This window comes from Sorex fumeus, unplaced genomic scaffold (assembly GCF_029834395.1).
Source record: "Sorex fumeus unplaced genomic scaffold, SorFum_2.1 ptg000064l, whole genome shotgun sequence".
In the NCBI taxonomy this organism is placed as follows: domain Eukaryota; kingdom Metazoa; phylum Chordata; class Mammalia; order Eulipotyphla; family Soricidae; genus Sorex; species Sorex fumeus.
The window spans coordinates 1604686-1623452 of record NW_026606121.1 but is presented as its reverse complement, the minus strand read 5'-3'; the positions used below and the strand labels follow the sequence as shown (position 1 = coordinate 1623452).

The 18767-nt window shown below is 52.6% G+C and overlaps 1 protein-coding gene across 1 annotated transcript; it reads left to right on the top strand.

The window, feature by feature from the left end:
• Positions 1–2636: 2636 nt before the first annotated feature.
• ZKSCAN5 (zinc finger with KRAB and SCAN domains 5) lies at positions 2637–17481 on the top strand. The gene is made up of 7 exons (XM_056128499.1): positions 2637–3095; positions 3312–3807; positions 5876–6014; positions 9334–9428; positions 9644–9779; positions 14359–14976; positions 15920–17481. Exons 2-7 carry the CDS (start codon positions 3394–3396, stop codon positions 17032–17034), a joined length of 2517 nt encoding a protein of 838 aa, XP_055984474.1. The 5' UTR covers positions 2637–3095; positions 3312–3393; the 3' UTR covers positions 17035–17481.
• The last annotated feature ends 1286 nt before the right edge of the window (positions 17482–18767 follow it).

Here is an 18767-nt window from a genome sequence, read left to right as displayed (position 1 = left end):
ACGGAAATGCGTCACCGGCCCCCCCCCCCCGCGCAGGTGCCTTCCCCATGCGGTCATTTCCGAGTCTTCTCTAGGCGTCCCGGAGGATTGCGATGCATCTCGGTGGCTTGCCATCAAGTTCCTGAAGAAGCTAGTACCGAATCTTTCCCGGACGATGCGGTGACTGCGATCCTTGGAGATGTGCACGGTGTAGATTTGTATAACCGAAGGTGGAAGTAACCAAGCCTGGTGGCGAGTTTTAATCGCAGAGTCCTTGTGGGCCAGAGACCTTTTTATTTTGCTTTTGGGTCATACCCGGGGATTATCAGGGGTTACTCCTGGCTCTCTGGTCAGGAATCACTCTGGCATTGCTCCGGGAACCATATGTGATGCTGGAGATCAAATCCACTAGGTCCCTTGTAAGGCTAGGGCCCTCCCCGCTGTACTATCTCTCAAGCTCAAGGCTACAGCTCCTACTACTACTTTCTTCCTTTTCCTTCTCCTCCTTCTTCCTTCTTTCTCCTCCTCCTCTCAGGACTGAAACCAGCTGTGATTGGAGGACCATATGTGGTGCCTGGGTAGAACCAGGGTTAACCTTACTTCCTGGATGGCCTTCAAGACATATTTTAATTTAAACATACTTGAGATTTGCAAGCAATAAATTCATAACAGATTTTACCAGTCCCCTGACACGGGGTTGCCTATGTCTAGCTAGCTCCCTTGCAAACCTCACTTAGATGTCAAAGTTGCCAAGGATTTTGTTCTAGTCTTAAGTTCAACTTGTCTTTTTTGTTATTTCCTGTTCTTCAACTTTAGGTATGATGGCCAGGAAATTGGCCCTCACACCCATTCTCTTCTATACATCTATATTTTTAGATATGTTTCCTTGCTTCATGGTGACTATGTTACTATAGTGATTATAAATCACTTCCTAATCACTTTTGGTCTTTTGGGGTGACACCTGGCTGTGCTCAGGGCTAACCCCTTGATGCCCAGGGTGAAGTCGTACTGAAAGGAACCAACAGAGCTGTTCTGTCAATGTTAGTCTCTCCAGTTAAAGGTCTCTGAAGACAAAGTTTTGTTTTTTGTTTTTAATTTTTTGGGTTTTGGACCACAGCCGGAATTGCTCAGGGTTTATTCCTGGCTGCGTTCTGGGATCACTCCTAGCAGGGCTTGGGGGACCATATGGGGTTCAGGGGATCGAACCTGGGTGGGCTGCGTAAACGCCCTCCGTGGCATCATATCAGAGGGAGCCTGAAGCATGTGTGGGAATGAGCTTTGTCTGGGGGATAAAGGGGGCTCAGGGGACCAGCAGGTGCAAAGGCCCTGGGGTGGGGCCTCACCTGTCAAGTGCTGGCCAAATGCAGGGACCATGCATTGGAAGAACAGCCAGGAGGCCGTGTAGCTGCGGGTGGACCGTGGGAGGAGAGGAAGTTTGGTAACTGTTTGCCCTGAGCCCCAATCCCCACTGTTGGGCAGAGTAGGGACTGACTGCTTATTTTTAATCGAATCCTGCTGGTTATTGCAAGAACAACATGGGAAGCTGGAGAAAATCCCACTGTAGTCTCAAACGGGGATTTTCTCTATTTTTTCTTTCTCATAGTGTAGACCTCAGTGCTAGCAAGACGTCCTTAAAGTTCTGAGATCAGACGAGATCGTGTGCATTCAGGGTGGTATGACCGTAGTACATCCTCAAAGTTCATCCATGATTGCGGCCTTCTGATCCAGGTTGGACCGAGTGAGCCTCTGTTCAGCGACGTGTTAAGGGTGGTCATATCAACTCTTGTCCTTCCTAACAGTTTTGGGGACAGATACAAAAATGCGAGATTATTAAGGGTGGGACCTCGTGGCTAGTGAAGCCTTTGCTGGAATGACTCCCCTCTCCTCGGATGCGGGCTGCCGAGCCCACTATTCACAGTTTGGAGGGCAACCGACTTGGCAGCACACCCCGTTCCAGCCGAAGGCGCTGGAAACGCTTCTGCACTTCACTTTGATAGGCTGGAGGTGGAGAGCCGAGAGTACGACCCGCGCGGCGCTTTCTGGGAGATGTAGTTCCTGGGACCGCTGGCTCTGAGAACGGGCAGGATTGGCGCTGGGGGTTGGTGAGCAGGAGGGCGTATTTGGGAACGGGGTTCGGAGAGGGACAGAGTTTCAGGTGTAGATTCTGAAAAGTCCAAAATGACCGAGACGTGAGGGTTGCAGACAGGAACGACCCACTTCGGACTGGGGCGTTGGGAGCGCAAGTTGCACGGTCAATCGGACACGAGCAACTGTTGCCTTAGCGACTTTTAAAGTGCCCCCAGTACCCCGCCCCAGGCTCCTTCTAGGACAAGGAAAGAGCTTGGAATATTGAAATAGACCTGAAGTGGGGCGAAGTGGGACAGGGACGAGAGCAGCTCAGTTTTTCTCTCTGCTCTGTCGACGCAGTGGCTTTAGCCGCCGAGTGACGGAAGATGGGACTGGCACGGGCCCGACCCGTCAGGTCCCCTTTGATTGGCTCCTGGCACCTTGGGGGGCGGAGGTCTTATAGCCTTCTCCTCTCTGATTGGCCCTCAGTGTTCCGGGGGGCGGGGCCAGGCGGTGGCTTTCCCGCCCGCTGCGAGGCGAGGACCTCCGGGATTCCTAGAGAGGACTCGGAAGTGCTCTTGGGGGTGGGGTTTAGGACTCGACCCGACGGGACCGGGAGAGCCCGGACTGGCTTACTTCCGGCGGGGCAGTGTTGCCAAGTGTCGCTTTGGTCTTTTGCCCTCGGTTTGTGGGAGGAAATCCATCTTCCTCGAGCTGCCGCGGGCCGGAGCCTCCGGAGAAGCGTGGGAGGCCCCGGGACTGGGGCCTTGAGGAAGGGGAAGCGCTTCGGCCGTGTCCGCCCGGGACTCCTGAACCTCACCTTGAGCGGCCCACCCCGCGTGTCCGGGTCAGGGGCGGTTCCGCGGACCCGGGCCCCCGCTGCCCTCGGAGCCCCGCCGTGTCCGGCACCAATGAAGCCTCCCGTTGGTCAGCCGCGCTCTTGTGGCCTGACGGGCAGGACCAGTTGGGACCATTTCGTTGTCGATCCCCGTTCTGGCTTAAATTCGACCGACGGTCGAGAGAAGGAGCGGTTGCGTCCGGAGTCGTTGGTAAGTCGCCTTGTCCTCTCTATAAAATCAGAATTTCTTCTCAATGAAACTGATGTTTGGCTCGGCCCGATGCCTACCTTCTAGGTTCTGTTTGACGTGCTATAAAAATATGAAGTGTCATCTTGATAATCATTAGGAGCAGAGCGGTGGCCGTATCTTCTGTCCGAAGATCTGTTTGTCATTTCTTTGCTAATCGTGGTTTCTGCTTGTCCGTAGGCGGTGCACTCATGAGCTCGTGAAAGCAGATTTGCGCGAAGCACTGACCCAGCTCACCTGGAGCCACCCACTCTGAGCTGGGATGATCATGACGGGATCCGGGGCGGTTATAGACCTAGGCCCGCCGGCCGAGGCTTCCCCCAACCAAGAAGACCTTCTCATAGTGAAGGTGGAGGAAGAAGACTGCACGTGGATGCAGGAGTACAACCCACCCGTGTTTGAGACATTTTACCAGCGCTTCAAGCACTTTCAGTACCACGAGGTGTCGGGGCCTCGGGAGGCCCTGAGCCAGCTCCGCGTGCTCTGCTGTGAGTGGCTGCGGCCCGAGATCCACACCAAGGAGCAGATCCTGGAGCTGCTGGTGCTGGAGCAGTTCCTGAGCATCCTGCCTGAAGAGTTCCAGGCCTGGGTGCGGGAGCATCGCCCTGAAAGCGGGGAAGAGGCAGTGGCAGTGGTGGAGAGTATCCAGAAGGAACTCGAGGACCACAGACGGCAGGTGAGTGAGAGGGGAGGAGCAGCAAGGAAGGAGAGGATGAGAGGGAGGGAGCTGCCTCCGTTTCCTCTTTCTTCTTTCCTTCTGGGATGATGTCCACTATGGTGATTTCCGACATAGCAGCAAAAAGAATCAGTGTGTTAACCTGGGGAAGGCAATCGGTGATTTACTTTCTGTTGTTGCTTTTTGGGGTCACACCTGGTAGTGCTCAGGGATTACTTCTGGTGATATTTTAAAGGACCCTATGTGGTGATGGGGATCAAAGTGGGGTTGGGCACATATTAGACAAGCTCCCTACCTGCTGTACTGTCTCTCTAGTCCTTATAAAAGAAATTTTGGCCCACAATCTGATATATAAAGCTATCAAACTTCTGATAATTGCTATTATGAAAGATGCCATATTCCATTTCTGTCCTATTCTCTCTCTGTTTTTTTTTTTTTTTTTTTTTTTTTTGCTGTTTGGGTTACACCTAGCGACGCTCAGGGGTTATTCCTGGCTCTGCACTTAGGAATTACCCCTGGCGGTGCTCAGGGGACCATATGGGATGCTGGGAATCTAACCTGGATCGGCCATGTGCAAGGCAAATGCCCTACCTGCTGTGCTATTGCTCCAGCCCCCTTTGTCCTATTCTCATGTGCACTTCTTTGATTTGATTGAGTTGACTCTTTCAGAGAGCTATGCATGCCCTCTTTTAATAATCTGAATAATCTGCCTGACTTATTTTTTCTCTGGAAAAAAAAATAGACACTGTGTTTGTCATCTGAGTTGCAAATGCCATATTTCCATTTTGTTTTTCGCCTTTGCAGGTTTTGAGTTTTGGTTTTGGATTTGGGACCACACTTAGCAGTGCTTAGCTTACTAAGCACTGTACTCAGTCTTGTAGCAGAACTTGGGGTACCATCTAGGGTGCACGTGTTGGAATCTGGGTTGGTCACATACAAGGCAAGTGTCCTCCCTACCTGCTTTAGTGTTTCTCTGACCCTGCATCTTCCTTTCTGTGAGGGAGACAAAATGCTATTTCTTGGGGTGGTCAGGGTGGGGAGCCTAAAGAGGGGCTTTTCTCAGGCTGCAGGCTCCTCCTCGCTGTGTGTATTGCATTTCATTTCACAGTAGCTGTGTGTCTGGGAGCCCTCTCGATTTCTCCTGTTTCCTTGTTCCTCTGTACTGGTCTAAAAGGGGCCCTTTGACCTACTTGGTGTCATCTTCACTCTGGTTCTGAGCAGGTGTCACTACCCCACTTCCCCGCCCAGTCCCTTCCGACGTGTGCACTGTCACACTTGCTGGCTCTCCGACCGCTCATATTTCGAGTGCTTTGAACCCCCAGAGAGGGGGAATCCTATCTCAGTCTTGATCATGTTACCTGCAAGGACCCATTCAACTCTCACCTCCCAGAACAAGCAGATACAGAGGTATTGTGCTCCGAGGGTTGTAGAGGTGCCGGGGACAGGAAAATGGACTCAGGCTACCGTCAGATGTGAAGTTGAGTCTGTCCTGTCTTGCCCTGGTTGCCCAGGGGAGACTTCTGTGGCTTGCCTTTCCAAACTCTGTTCTCACCGGTCTCTCCATCACTGCTCTGCGCCATGTGGCCTTTTCAGAACAGCCTTCACTGCTGCCCGATCTAAAGTACATGTCACCCATTCTGTCCAGTGGCCCCGCCTTCTCTTTTGTTTCCTCTGTACTGGGTTCTTTGGAGGCTTCCCAGACAGTGGTCAGGGAGCCGGGGGCTCCTCCTGGTGATATATATGAGGCCCGTCATGTGGACCTGAAGGTTTAATGCTCTGGCCAGTGATGCTGGGTGCCACAGGGTCATCACTGGCAGTGCATGGGACTGAACATGGAGTCTCACGTGCTAAAGGCACATATACTTTGCCCTCAGAGCCATCTCCCCATTCTCGCTTTCTCCTTTCGAACGAACAACCCAGTGTGGTACATTGAATGGGGAGCGGCTGACGCATGTCACGTTTCTGTAGCCAGTGGAGAAGTGGTGTCCCGGCACCAGGAGTGAAGGAGCGTCATGGGCTCTGGCTGCATGGCCTGTCCCCTGCTCACTGCTGTGCTTGTGCTTGGTAGGTCGTGGCATGTCCTGAAGCTCTTCCTGAGAGCTTGGTGTCCCCCGGAGCTGTGCAGGAGCCCTTGGGTCACCCGCTGCTGCCTGGGGTCCCCCAACCTGAACCTGAGCCGCAGAAGCCTCATCGTCTGGAGGAGAATGGTGAGGACCGGAGCCCGGGCGTGTGGGCACTGTGTGGTGGGGGCCACTGCCTCTGCCGCCCGCAGCCTGCGGGACTGGGAAGTGCCTTGACAAGAGTGCTGGGTGAGAGGGTGAGGGCCATGGGTGGGACGACCAGGAGCGGACACAGGCACAGGGAATGGCAGGCAAAGTACATGTGCTCTGATTTTGTCACTCTAGTTTTGGGCCACAACAAGCCGTACTGGGTTCTCCTCCTGTCTCAGTGCTCAGGGATTGCAGGACTGCTACGTCTCCACCTGTACAAGTCTTCGTATTTTGTTTGGTTTTGTTCTAGAATAGAACAGCTGGCTGTGCTCAGGGCTCTGTGCTCACGGATCACTCCTGGTGGTGCCTGGGGACCCTTTGTGTTGCTGGAGATCAAATAGGGTCAGCCACTGTCCTTCCAGCCCCTGGTGTCTGTGTTTTGTGTTCTGGGCGTGCAACCTAGGGCTAGAGCCATAAGCCTTCCTCTCTGCAGGAACTTTGATGTTTTGGATCACACATGGGTTACAGGGGAATGTGCAATAGGAAGCCCCAGCTCCTGGCTCTAACCCTTTGCATCAGTATCTCATTCTTTTTTAAAAAAACAGCACCAGAAGATAGTACAGTGGTTAGGGTGCAGGGTAGGCCAGCAGCTAACCCAGGTTCGATTCGTGGTACCACGTGCCCCTCCCTGCCCCCAGCATCCCAGGGTGCAGCTCTGGAGGCCACTGAATACCTCCTGCTGAGGCCGTGGGCACCCCCAGCTCTGCCTTGGTGCCCGGGGTGATGTTCAGCATTGCAGGGCTTGGGCAGTATCCCTGGGCCCGAGCCCATCAGGCCAAGAATTGTCAGTGGGGCCCCCAGATCTTCTAAGCACCACCTCCTTTTTAAATAGGGGTTATGCCCAGCAGTGCCCTAGGATGTCAGGTTCAATCTGAGATGCCTGGAGGACAGTGGTGAGGATTGGAGCCCGGGCGTGTGGTGGCACTTGAGGGGCCATGAGGGATCGAACTCGGGACTTCATACTTGCTAGTTATGTGATTTACCACATGAGCTCTCTCCCTGGTCCCTGTTTAGAGCATCACCAAGGTTTCAGAGGCATTTTCCGACTCTGGCCTGGAAAGTTCCTTGTCTAAATGCTGATGTCAGCAAGACTCTCCAGCTCTGGCTTGTCTTTGTTTCCAGCTGTCAGCAGTTCACCTTGAAATCTTGTTTGAAACTTGTCCTTCGCAGTGACCTTGAGAGCATCTGTTCCCTCTCTTCCTTTCAATGTATTAGCCTTTGTTTGGCCCATCAGGACAGAAAGTGGACGACTGAGTGTCTTGCTGTGTTAGGTCACAGGTCTCTGAGGCCTAATCAGAAACCTCGACTCTCACACAGACTTTAGCTTGCAAAAGTTTTCCAAATTCAGTAAGGTAATCAAAGTGATCATGATTCAAAGACTCCCAGTAAACTCCTGAATTAAACTCCCATTCGAAGGGGAAATGATGCCCCATATGACACCTTTAGGCACTGAAATGGATTGGACAGACACCTTATAAATAGCTTCCCATGAGTTGAGATCAGATTTGCCAACAAAGTAGTTAAGTGCCTAACTCTGGAAAAAACACCTTTGGGGCAGCAGTGGGCACGGCATGTCGTCCTGTACTTTTTGGGTGGCTCTGCTCACTGCTGGCTCTGCTCATGGCCTGGACCCCGGGAACTCTGCCGCTGCTGTGTTCTGTTTCCACCTGTTTCCAAATGGACCCTTTTTTTATGATTTCATTTTGTACATATTTATTTATTCATTATCATTTTTTGCCTTTTTGGGTCACACATTGTGATGCTCAGAGGTTACTCCCAGCTCTGCACTCAGGAATTACTCCGGGTGGTGCTTGGGGGACTATATGGGATGCCGGGGATTGAAACAAGGTCGGCCGCGTGCAAGGCAAAAACACCCTCCCCGCTGTACTACTGCTCTGGTCCCTCATTTTATATTTTCAGGTCATGAGCGATTCACATAAAAATGAAAAAGTCATAAGAATCAAACATCTTAGTAAGAGCATTTTGTTAATACACACATCAAAAAGAGGAAAGGCCACTGCCCCGCTCCCCCCTTCCCCCCCTAAAGAGGAAAGGCCACTGCCCCGCTCCCCCCTTCCCCCCCTCCCCCCTCCCCCCGTTTTCCTCCTCTTCAGGTGATGCAGAGCATTGCCTGGGAAGGCCTTTCCCCAGTTGGCTTGGGCTGAGAAAGTTTGCTGTCTTTTTTGCCGTTTGAATGACTTTGAGAAAACCCACCTAAGCTCTGAGCCTTTGTGAGTGCAGTGGAAGACACTCGTGGGCATGGGGTTTTCTCTTTCCTGGCGGCTCTGTCCCCCGCATGGTCTTCTCATTCTTAGTTACATTTTTTTTTTTGGCTTTTTGGGTCACACCTGGCAATGCACAGGGGTTACGCCTGGCTCTGCACTCAGGAATTACCCCTGGCTGTGCTCAGGGGACCATATGGGATGCTGGGAATCGAACCTGGGTTGGCCGCATGCAAGGCAAACGCCCTACTCACTATTGCTCCAGCCCCATTCTTGGTTACATTTGAGATGTGCTGGCTGCACCTGGACTCTCAGACAGCTTAGAGGCTTTCAAGGTCACCACCACCTTGAAAGCCTCGTCATTGCTACCTGCCCCTACCTCCAAGAGCCCCTAGACAGGCTCTGTGGGTGTGCCGCCCAGCCCTCCTCTCACTGCAGGGGTGCTGCCTCAGTTCCTGCCCCACACGTGGGGGCATACCCCTGGCCTTCTCTCCTCCGAGCCTGCCGGAAGACGCTTGTGACAGCAGTCCCCACAAGACGGGGAAGAAATGTTTGACCTGCTTGTTCCCTGTGATCCAGAGTAGACGGGATGGGCCCTCGCCAGCAGGCTGTCAACCCCCCAGAGTTGCTTCTTGAGGAGGGCGAGGAGGGGGTAGTGGCACATCACTGGAGCTTGTCGGGAATGGAACTTGGGGGTCCCCAGGTATCCTAACTGGAAATCTGCTCCTTCCCCCACTAACCCTCCGGGTCCAACCTCTGTGATTGCTTACACAGGAGGGCTTGAGATATCCTTGGACTCTTGTGAGATTCATGGGATGCGTGGGGCTTTGGTTATCCTCCTGGTGACAGTGTGGAGCACTGCAGTGTAGCTGGGCTGGGAAGGGGAAGGGCCCATGGGGGCCAGGACAGAAGGGGTTTTGAGAGCTGAGCAGAAGAACTGGGCGCCACTGTGGATACGAGAGAGGAACTGGAATGTGGTGGCGAAGGGAAGTGGCCCAGGCATTGTCACTGACACCTTTTTCCTCCTCCCTCAGCCTTTCCTGCTCTCCAGCCGCCTTCCCTTCCCCCGGAGGCCAGCCCGGAGGCCAGCCCGGAAGTGACTGCCTCCCTTCTCTCAGCTGGGCGGCAGGTGAGCGCGCTCCCTGGGCCCGCAGGACCCTGGTCTGTTCTTGGACAAGTTGTGACCTCCTGGACCTGAGGCTGGGCTTTCCCAGCACCCGTCCTCTCAGGCACAGCCCCTCCCCCATTTCTTTCGTCTGCTCCCAGTTCTTCCCTTACTCTGCCTGGAGCAGAGGGGGCAGAGGGAGCGAGCGGGGCTTGAGCGGGGGTCTCGTCGTGTTGCAGAAGTTGGTGAAGATCGAAGATGTGGCTGATGTGGCTGTGTCCTTCATCCTGGAGGAGTGGGGACGTTTGGACCAGCCCCCGAAGTCCCACTCTAGGGGCACCAGGAAAGAGGATTGTGGGAGTATTCCTTCCCTGGGTAAGAATGGTTTCATCTGCATGGGTCAGGACATCTGAATTTTATTCCCTGGTAAAGAATATTTAGCACATCCTATAAAAGCATGTATGTTTGAATTGCTTTTTTTCCCCTTGAAAGAGTAAATCAACTTTCTCTCCCTGTCTCCCTTTTTTTGTTTTATTTTCTGCTTAGATTTTGAGGTCACACCTAGCAGTGCTACGGGTGGTGTGACGGTGGTACTTATGGCAGTGCGAGGTTCAGCAGGGGGACCTGTGGTGCTGGGGATTGAAACCCAAGGCCCCACGTGCCACACATGTGCTCCAGTCTTCAGTGCCATCTCCCCAGCCCTGACGTTCTCTTTCTTTTTCCCTCCTTAGTCAGCTTCTTACACTGATTGCTTCCATCCTGAAAGTACTGTGATTAAAGTCTGATGATGCGTGAGGAAAAATATTTGCAATCCAGCAAATGCCGTCTTTACTGCTTTAAAAAAAAAAGATATGAGAGCAAGGTTAACATGGAAGAAATTTGCTGGAGCTCTTGCACCGTACTCCTCTGTTCCCTGGACACACTGGATCGTTTCCAGTGGAAGAGTTTCCCTTTGTGATAGGTGTCCTAGTGGCTGTCGAACCTGGCTTAGTCGTTCTCCTTTTCCCAGTACACAGGTGACTGACTGGCCCTCGGTTGTCATCCTTGGTTAAGGTGTCCGTTGTACTCTTTATCCTGGTGGCATTGTATTTTACCTGTCCTGCCTCTTAACTCTGTCCCAAGTGAAGCTTTGAATCTATTTCTGAGGAATGATTTGTGAACTAATAACTTGACCGTGCGCCTGGACCAATGACAAAAGTCTCAGTTCTGGTCAAGCACTTTGGAGTTTAGGATCTTGGGCAACTCTTGATTGTGTTCCTTTAGGAGAATCACTGTATCAGTATACCACAGATTGCAATGGTGTGGAGGGTCGTGGTGGGAGGGAGAGTGTATACATGCTTATGTGGAACATATGTTCGACCTCTGAGCTACTTTTCTGGCCACATTGGTGGATTTTAGATAAGAGGGGTTTTGATTCACTCATAGGCTTCTGTTTAAAAAGTCTCGGGGCCAGGGATGTAGCTCAGTGATAGCAATTTTACATGTATGAGACCCTGACCCTGGGTTCAGTTCTCAGCATTGCAAGGAAAAAAAAAAAAAAACAACAGGGGGCCGTAGAGATAGAACAGGGGTAAATGCTTGCCAAGTGTGCCCTGGACCCCCGTTTCATCCTTGGCACTACATATGGGCATATGGTTCCCCAAGCACAGTCAGGAATAACCCCTGAATACCTCTGGGTATGGTCCACACCCCACCCCCATCTCCCCAAAATGTATAAGACTGAATCCTTTTTAAAAACTTTTTCATTTCTTCTCATGTTTGCTATAGGATTTCCTTTCCTACGATTTATTTTGTTGTCGTTGGGTTTTTTGTTGTTATGGGTGAGGGGTTGGGCCACACTGGAATATGCTCAGGGGTCACTCCTGGCTGTGTGCTCTGGGATCACGCCTGTATGTAATCAGGGAACCATATTTGGTGCCAGTGATGGAACTGGGTTGGCTGTGTGCAAGGCAGCCCCTTGCTGCCCCTCCTGTGGTTGACTGGCACATACTTTTTGCTGTGGACTTATTTGGTGGGTGTGGGGGAAGTGGTGCGGGATATTTGGGCCACACCAAGGGGCTATTTATGGCTCCATGCCACTCACACTTCTGCCTTCAAATTCACTGACAGGGCTTGGAGACGCGGTGGAGATAGACGGGTGTGGCTGCTGAGATCAGGGTTGGGAAGCCAGCCCAGGTGGAAACAGTGCCAGCAGGGCACGAGTGAGGTTGAAGAGCCTGGCTTAAAGCTTCTGATTTGGCAGTCGGGCGTGGTGAGGAGCACAGGACCCTGTCAGAGGGTAAAGACGCCAGAGAGTCTGCTGCAGCCACCCGGAAGAGGCCAGCTGGGTGTGAGAACCTGGGGAATGGCCTCCCCCAAAAAAGCCCTTGTTAGCATCAGACTAGTTTGACTTGTTTCAGGTAACCTCCAGTAAGAGAAAAAAAAAATCATGAGCTTGTTTCACTTTTTTTTTCCCTGCTTTTTGGGTCACACTCGGAGATGACAGGGGTTACTCCTGGCTCTGCACTTAAGAATTACTCCTGGCAGTGCTCGGGGGATCATATGGGATGCTGGGAACTCTGAACCTGGGTCGACCGCATGCAAGGCAAACACCCTACCCGAATAGGAGAGAGGTTTTTTTTTTTTTCCTTAAATTTTTATTAGTGAAACACCATGAGGTACAGTTGTAGACTTACAAATTTTTTGTGCTTGGGTTTCAATTATACAATGATCGAGTACCCATCCCTCCACCAGTGCCCATTTTCCACCACTGATCCCAGTATCCCTCCGACCCCCCATCTCCCCATCTCACCCTGCCTCTGTGGCAGGGCATTCTCTTTTGTTCTCTAGGAGAGAGTTTTAATAAGAATAAACATTAGCCTCGGTTGATGTGGTTATCACAAAAGAAAACTACTATGATAGCTGGGACTTCTGGCCTAAGTGAGAAATGAGGAAAACACAGGTCAAAACGGTCTGGTTCTGTGACTATAGAGATAGGACAGCAGGGTGGGTGTTTGCCTTGCACACAGCCAACCTGGGCTTGATCCCTGCATCCCAGATGGGTCCCCCAAGCATCACTAGGAGTGATTCCTGAGAGCAGAGCCAGGAGCATGCTCTGACTACTGCCAGGTGGAGCCCAAAACAAAAACCAGAGAAACCAGAAACAAAAAACAACCATTGTTTTGGGTAATCAGTGTGTGTGTGTGTGTGTGTGTGTGTGTGTGTGTGTGTGTGTGTGTTTCTGTGTGTGTGTCTGTGTGTTTTACACCATTAACATATCTGGGGCTTGGAGAGAGAGTATAGTAGGAAAGATGCAGCTGCCCCAAGTTTGGATCCCTGGGTACCACCTAATGGTCTCCGAGCACAACCAGGATTGATCCCTGATTTGTGGCTGACCCTAGAAGTCAGCTGCTTTCACTCAGTCCCCTTTGGGCAGCGAGGAGTAGCCCTTGAGCACTGACTGTTGTGGGCCAACCTACCCCAACCCCCACAAAGTCAACCTGATGTACTACATTAAGTTCATGCCCCAAATCAGTTTGTCAGCTCACAGACCCTTTTACTGATTAACTTCTCCATTGTTCCCTTTCCTTTAAGTGACCACTAGTTGATCTTACAATCTAAACAATTTCTGGTGGGTAGGGGGGGGAGGGTGGTCATACCAGTGGTGCTCAGTGGCTATTCGTGGCTCTGTGCTCAAAAGTCACTTGTGAAGTTGCTTGGGGCATCATAATTGGTGCCAGGGATTAGGTTTAGCTGTTAGCAAGGCAACCACCTTACTCCCATGTATCTCTCCAACCCTGCCAGGGTAAATGTTTATTTTACTAACAGTCCCTTTGTTTGGTTTGTATGTAACGAGTGAAATCATTCAATATTCATCTTTGCCTGTGTGACTTATTTCACTAGCACAGTATCCTATATTTCCATCCAAATTGTTCCAGAGTATGATTTCATGATTTTTTGCAGGCGATGGGGAGGTCCCAGGCAGTGCTGAGGGGACCCGGGGGCTGCTTCCAGCGGTGCTCGGCCAGATGTCCAGATGTCCCTGTGCTTGGGGCTGCACTGCTACTCACCCCATTAATGCTAGCGCTCATCAGGGCCATGCACAGCAGTGCTTGGGTCACTTTGCAGTGCAGGAACCAAACTTGCGGCCTCATGGCAGGCATCTCTTTTGGCTCTTGGTGCCATTTCCCTGCCCCCAGGAGTGCTTTTTAACAAGATGACTAGTACTCCTTGTGAACACAGGAAGTTCACCGAAGGCCATGATTTCTCTCTAGGGTTTAACAAAAAATATCCCACATTTTCTGTTAACTATGACCATGCGTCCCAGCAAGCTGTATTAGATTTTGTGTGGGTTGTTATGGTGGTTAGGGCCTCTTCCTGACTCTGTGCTCAGGAATAACTTCTGGCTATGCTGGGGGACCATATGGGATGCCAGGGATCAAACCCAGGTCGTTCGTGCTGTATTGTGGTTCTGCTCCGATTTTGTGTGCTTTAAATGCAGTTTGCAGTCCCCAAAACTACCAATTTTCTTCAGGACTGCGGTGAAGTTAGCCCCTGATTACAAAGAATGCTTGTTTTCCTTTAGTCTCTACCAAACTCAGATTGTTTGGGGGAATCACCAAAGCTCGAATGGTGTTCTGTCTTCTCCAGGCAAGATTGGGTTAGTTGCACAATCCAGTGTCATGTTTTATTAAAAATATTTCATATAGCACAAGTGTGCTCAATGTGTGAGTCTTCTGCCCTGGGGTGCTGGGGCCACAGAATGAGCTCCTGCTCTCTGCTCTCACCCCTCTGGCTCCTCTTGGCAACTCAGCCTTCGCTAACCTTTCTCCCTCTCTGACGGCAACAGTCTCCTCCCGCCCATCTTGCTTTCCTGGCCTCTGTCCATCTAATGGAATCAGCATGTGTCCATTTGTTGTTTTCCGCCTCAGAATGCCAGTACGAGTGCTTTCTCTGTTTTCCTCCTTCTCTTCAGGCTGCAGGTCTGCGAGCGACGACCGCGATGACCTGGATCTCCTTGGGAAGCCAGTTTTGGGTGACTCGGAGCCGGCCTGGTTGAGCTCTGGAAGCCCAGACAGAAACGGGCCTCAGAGCCAGGAGTCGGGGAAAGCAGGCGGCCTGCACGACCTGGTGGAAAGGTGGCAGGGCCACCCACCGGCAGAGAAGCCGAGGGAGACCCTGTCTCAGAAGAGAGGTCTGGGGGCCATCCCCGACACCCCCCGGAGGCAGCCCCCAAACGGCGAGCGAGGTCACAGGTGCGGCGACTGCGGCAAGTTTTTCCTGCAGGCGTCCAACTTCATCCAGCATCGGCGCATCCACACGGGCGAGAAGCCCTTCCAGTGCGCCGAGTGTGGCAAGAGCTACAACCAGCGGGTGCACCTGACGCAGCACCAGCGTGTGCACACGGGGGAGAAGCCCTACGCGTGCCAGGTGTGCGGGAAGGCGTTCCGCGTGAGCTCCCACCTGGTGCAGCACCACAGCGTCCATAGCGGCGAGCGGCCCTACGGCTGCAGCGAGTGCGGGAAGAGCTTCGGCCGCCACTCCCACCTCATCGAGCACCTCAAGCGCCACTTCCGAGAGAAATCCCAGAGATGTACGTGCGCCGATGGGGAGGGCGGCGGCCAGGGGTGGGGATGACAGCTGCGTGCTTCCTGCCCCTCCCCCCCCCCAGGGTACCCACGCCACCATTTCCCGGGGTCCTGGCTCTCATACAGCTCACTGCACACTTCTGCACGGTGCAGCTCTGGCTCGCGTGTCAGTCATAGACATTGTTCTTTGTCTGTTGTGAATGAATGTGACTTTTTGCCCATCTTCCCCCTTCTTCAGATCTAGGATTTTCACATTTTGAGGGGACAGAGGCACACACCCAGTGGTGCTCAGGGCTTACTCCTTGCTCTGCACTCAGGGATCACTCCTGGAAATGCTTGGGGGACCATAGGGATGCCACGATTGACCTGGAGACAAGTTCTCTACCCGCTGTTCTGTGTCTCCAGCCCCTATTTCGCTATATTTTAAGAGGATGATAGAGCAGGAGGTTTGGAAGAAGTTGGGAGATTAAAAACCTGCTCATGACTTAAGGTGGATATTCCAACTAAAATGAACAGATAAAATCTGGAAAAAGCACACACACTGGCAAAACCCAGCAAAACTTAACTCCTGTAGCGGGTGAAAACCAATGATTGCTGGCAGGAAAGGGGAGGAGGAGTTCTCGGGGGACCTATGTAGGGTGCCAGGAATTGAATCCAGGTCAGCTGCATGCAAGGCAAGCACCCTGCCTGTTGTACTATAGCACCTGCCACAAGTTCTTCTACAGAAGAAAACTGAGTGTGGGGTAGGGTGAGTTGATGAAATACTGCTGGAGTCGGAGTCTTAGAGGAGCAAAATGGACAAGACAAGGACGAGGCATCCCAGATGGTCCCCCCCTTCACTAACAGGAGTAATCCTTGAGCTTTACCGGGTGTGGCCCCCCCAACCCCCCCCCCCCAAAAAAAAAAGAATAGACCTGATGACATTTGTGTTGCCTCTTATTCTTTCAGGCAGTGACAAAAGAAGTAAGAATCCAAAATTGAATATGAAGAAGAAACTGCCGGGACTTTCAGAAGCAGCCCTGGAACTTTCAGGAAGAATCCAGAGAAATGTTCCTCCAGAGCCTGACTATGGAGAAGGCCCTGAACCCCAAGACGAGCAGGACTGCAAGCAGGGGACACCCATGAAAGAGATTCAGGGACAGCCCCCTTCCAAGACGCTCAGTTTCAGCGAAGTCATCTACACCCCTAAAAAGTCCTCGGCAGGAGAGAGACCCCATAAGTGTGACGAGTGTGGGAAAAGCTTTATTCAGAGCGCGCACCTCATCCAGCACCAGCGCATCCACACGGGCGAGAAACCGTTCCGGTGTGACGAGTGTGGCAAGAGCTACAACCAGCGGGTGCACCTGACGCAGCACCAGCGGGTGCACACGGGGGAGAAGCCGTACACGTGTCACTTGTGCGGGAAGGCGTTCCGGGTGAGGTCGCACCTGGTCCAGCACCAGAGCGTCCACAGCGGCGAGCGGCCCTTTAAGTGCAGCGAGTGCGGGAAGGGCTTCGGGCGGCGCTCCCACCTGGCGGGGCACCTCAGGCTTCACTCGAGAGAGAAGCCCCACCAGTGCCATGAGTGCGGGGAGATCTTCTTCCAGTCCGTCAGCCTGATGGAGCACCAGATGCTGCACACGGGCCCCGGGACTGAGCAGCGCGGCCTGCAGGACAACTCCTATGGTTGGGACCTGATGACAGGAGACCTGAAGGTCGAGCTGCCGGGGCAGCCTCACCAGTGTGATGTGTGTGGCAAGGGCTTCATTTATGCTGCAGACCTCATCCAGCATTACCAAACTCACAGCCCAGAGCCAGCCTCACAGTGCCGTCTCTGTCCGGAGGGTGTGGGCCAGTGTTCGCACATAAAATTGTCCCCCAAAACTTATTCCAACGCCAAATCCCACGAATGTAGTGAATGCGGCAAGGGCTTCAGCTTGAAGTCACACCTTAGTCAGCACCAGCGAATGCACACAGGTGAGAAGCCCTTTCAGTGTAAGGAGTGCGGCGTGAGCTTCAGCTGGAGCTGTAGCTTCTTCAGACACTTGCGGAGCCACGAGCAGAAGGAGCACCTCAAACTGTGAGGGTGTCAGTCTCCCACAGCCGGCCCACGCAGAGGCTGGACCTCAGCCTTCAGGAGCAATGGGGGGTCCGTGGTGATCTGTCTGCTGTCCCCTGGAGAAACGCGTCCGTCAGCATCTCTGTGCACAAGCATCCTGACAGGAATGAACCTGTGGGTGTGACGGAGTGCGAGGGCCCCTGACTCAGTACCTCGGAACATGAACGCTGGGGAAACCTCACAAATGTGGTAGGAACCAGCTTGCTTTGTAGTTTCTGCCTTGTGAAACAGCGCATCTGTCCAGGGAGGAGCACTACAGAAGAGCAAGCATTTCAGTACAAGCATTGTTTGGTCCCTCAGTACTGAGCCCTTTCTAGAATCCACTGACCTAGCTTCTAGAATCCTCTGGTCTCTTAAGTATTAAACCCTTTGAAAAGAAATTGACTTAAGGTTTTGTATTTTGGCGGAGTTGGGGCTTGGCGGGTCAGGTTCTGCTTCTGCTGTCTTGTTCAGTCTGCACCTGCTCCGGAGACACACTCCACTGCCATGTGGTGAGACTCTCCTGGCAGCATGGTCAGCTGGCAGAGTGGGAAGTGACGAAGTCCCGGGGAAACGTGCTTCTGTCACAGCATGAGGGAAACTGCAGGGGAGCAGAGTAGACAAGCAGACGGGGCAGTGTCTGCTGTTCACCCCTAGAAGGGTTTTTCTTTCTGGGTCACACCCAGTGATGCTCAGGGGTTACTCCTGGCTCTGTGCTCAGGAATTACCCCTGGTGGTGCGTGGGGGACCATATGGGATGCCAGGGATTGAACCCGGGTTGGCTGCATACAAGGCAAATGCCCTACCTGCTGTACTATTGCTCGGCTGTACTATCAGGAACAACCTTGTTAACTGTATCTTATGGGAAGGAGCCAGGGGAAGATAACGAGGCCGGGCTCAGGTGAGCCTGTGTGAGGGGGAAGAGCCCTGAGTAGCAAGGCCTGGTCCTACTGCCCACCTGGGTTACAGTAGGTACTGGCTTTCCTGCCCTCCCCCAGCTGTTTCACACCCACAGTGTTTGTTTTGAAATCAAGGTGTGCCCCCAGATAAATGGAACTGCCTTCTTCAGGAGTTGTTATGGTTGTTTTGTTTTTTGGGGGTTTTGGGTCATACCCAGGTATGCTCAGAGTTACTCCTTCTGGCCCTGAACTAAGGGATCACTCCTGCCTCCTGGTGTTGCTCGGTGGACCACATGGGATGCTGGGGATTGAACCGGGTCAGCCACGTGCAAGGCAAGTGCCCTGCCCACTGTACTATAACTCTGGCCCCAGTTGTCTTATTTCCTGGGTGTTTTGGTTATCATGGAGACGGGTGGCTGGGGTTTTGGGCCATATCCAGTGTTGCTTGGGGTTTACTCCTGGCTTCGCACTCAGGGGTCACTCTAGCTAGCTTGGGACCATATGGATTATCAGGGATTTAACCTGGGTCAGGCAGAGCGATAGCACACCAGGTAGGGCGTTTGCCTTACACACGGCCAACCTGGGTTCGATTCCTCTGTCCCTCTCTGAAAGCTTGGCAAGCTACCGAGGAGTATCCCGCCCGCACGGCAGAGCCTGGCAAGCTACCCGTGAAGTATTCGATATGCCAAAAACAGTAACAAGTCTCACAATGAAGACATTACTGGTGCCCGCTCGAGCAAATCGATGAACAACAGGAGGACAGTGAACCCGGGTCAACTATGTGCAAGACAAGCACACTACCTATTGCACTATTGCTCCA

Coding starts and splice junctions, on each gene's coding strand:
- ZKSCAN5 (XM_056128499.1), top strand. CDS start 3,394: ATGATCATGACGGGATCCGGGGCGGTTATAGACCTAGGCCCGCCGGCC. Junction 6,015..9,333: donor TCATCGTCTGGAGGAGAATG/GTGAGGACCGGA, acceptor CTCCTCCCTCAG/CCTTTCCTGCTCTCCAGCCG. Junction 9,429..9,643: donor TTCTCTCAGCTGGGCGGCAG/GTGAGCGCGCTC, acceptor GTCGTGTTGCAG/AAGTTGGTGAAGATCGAAGA.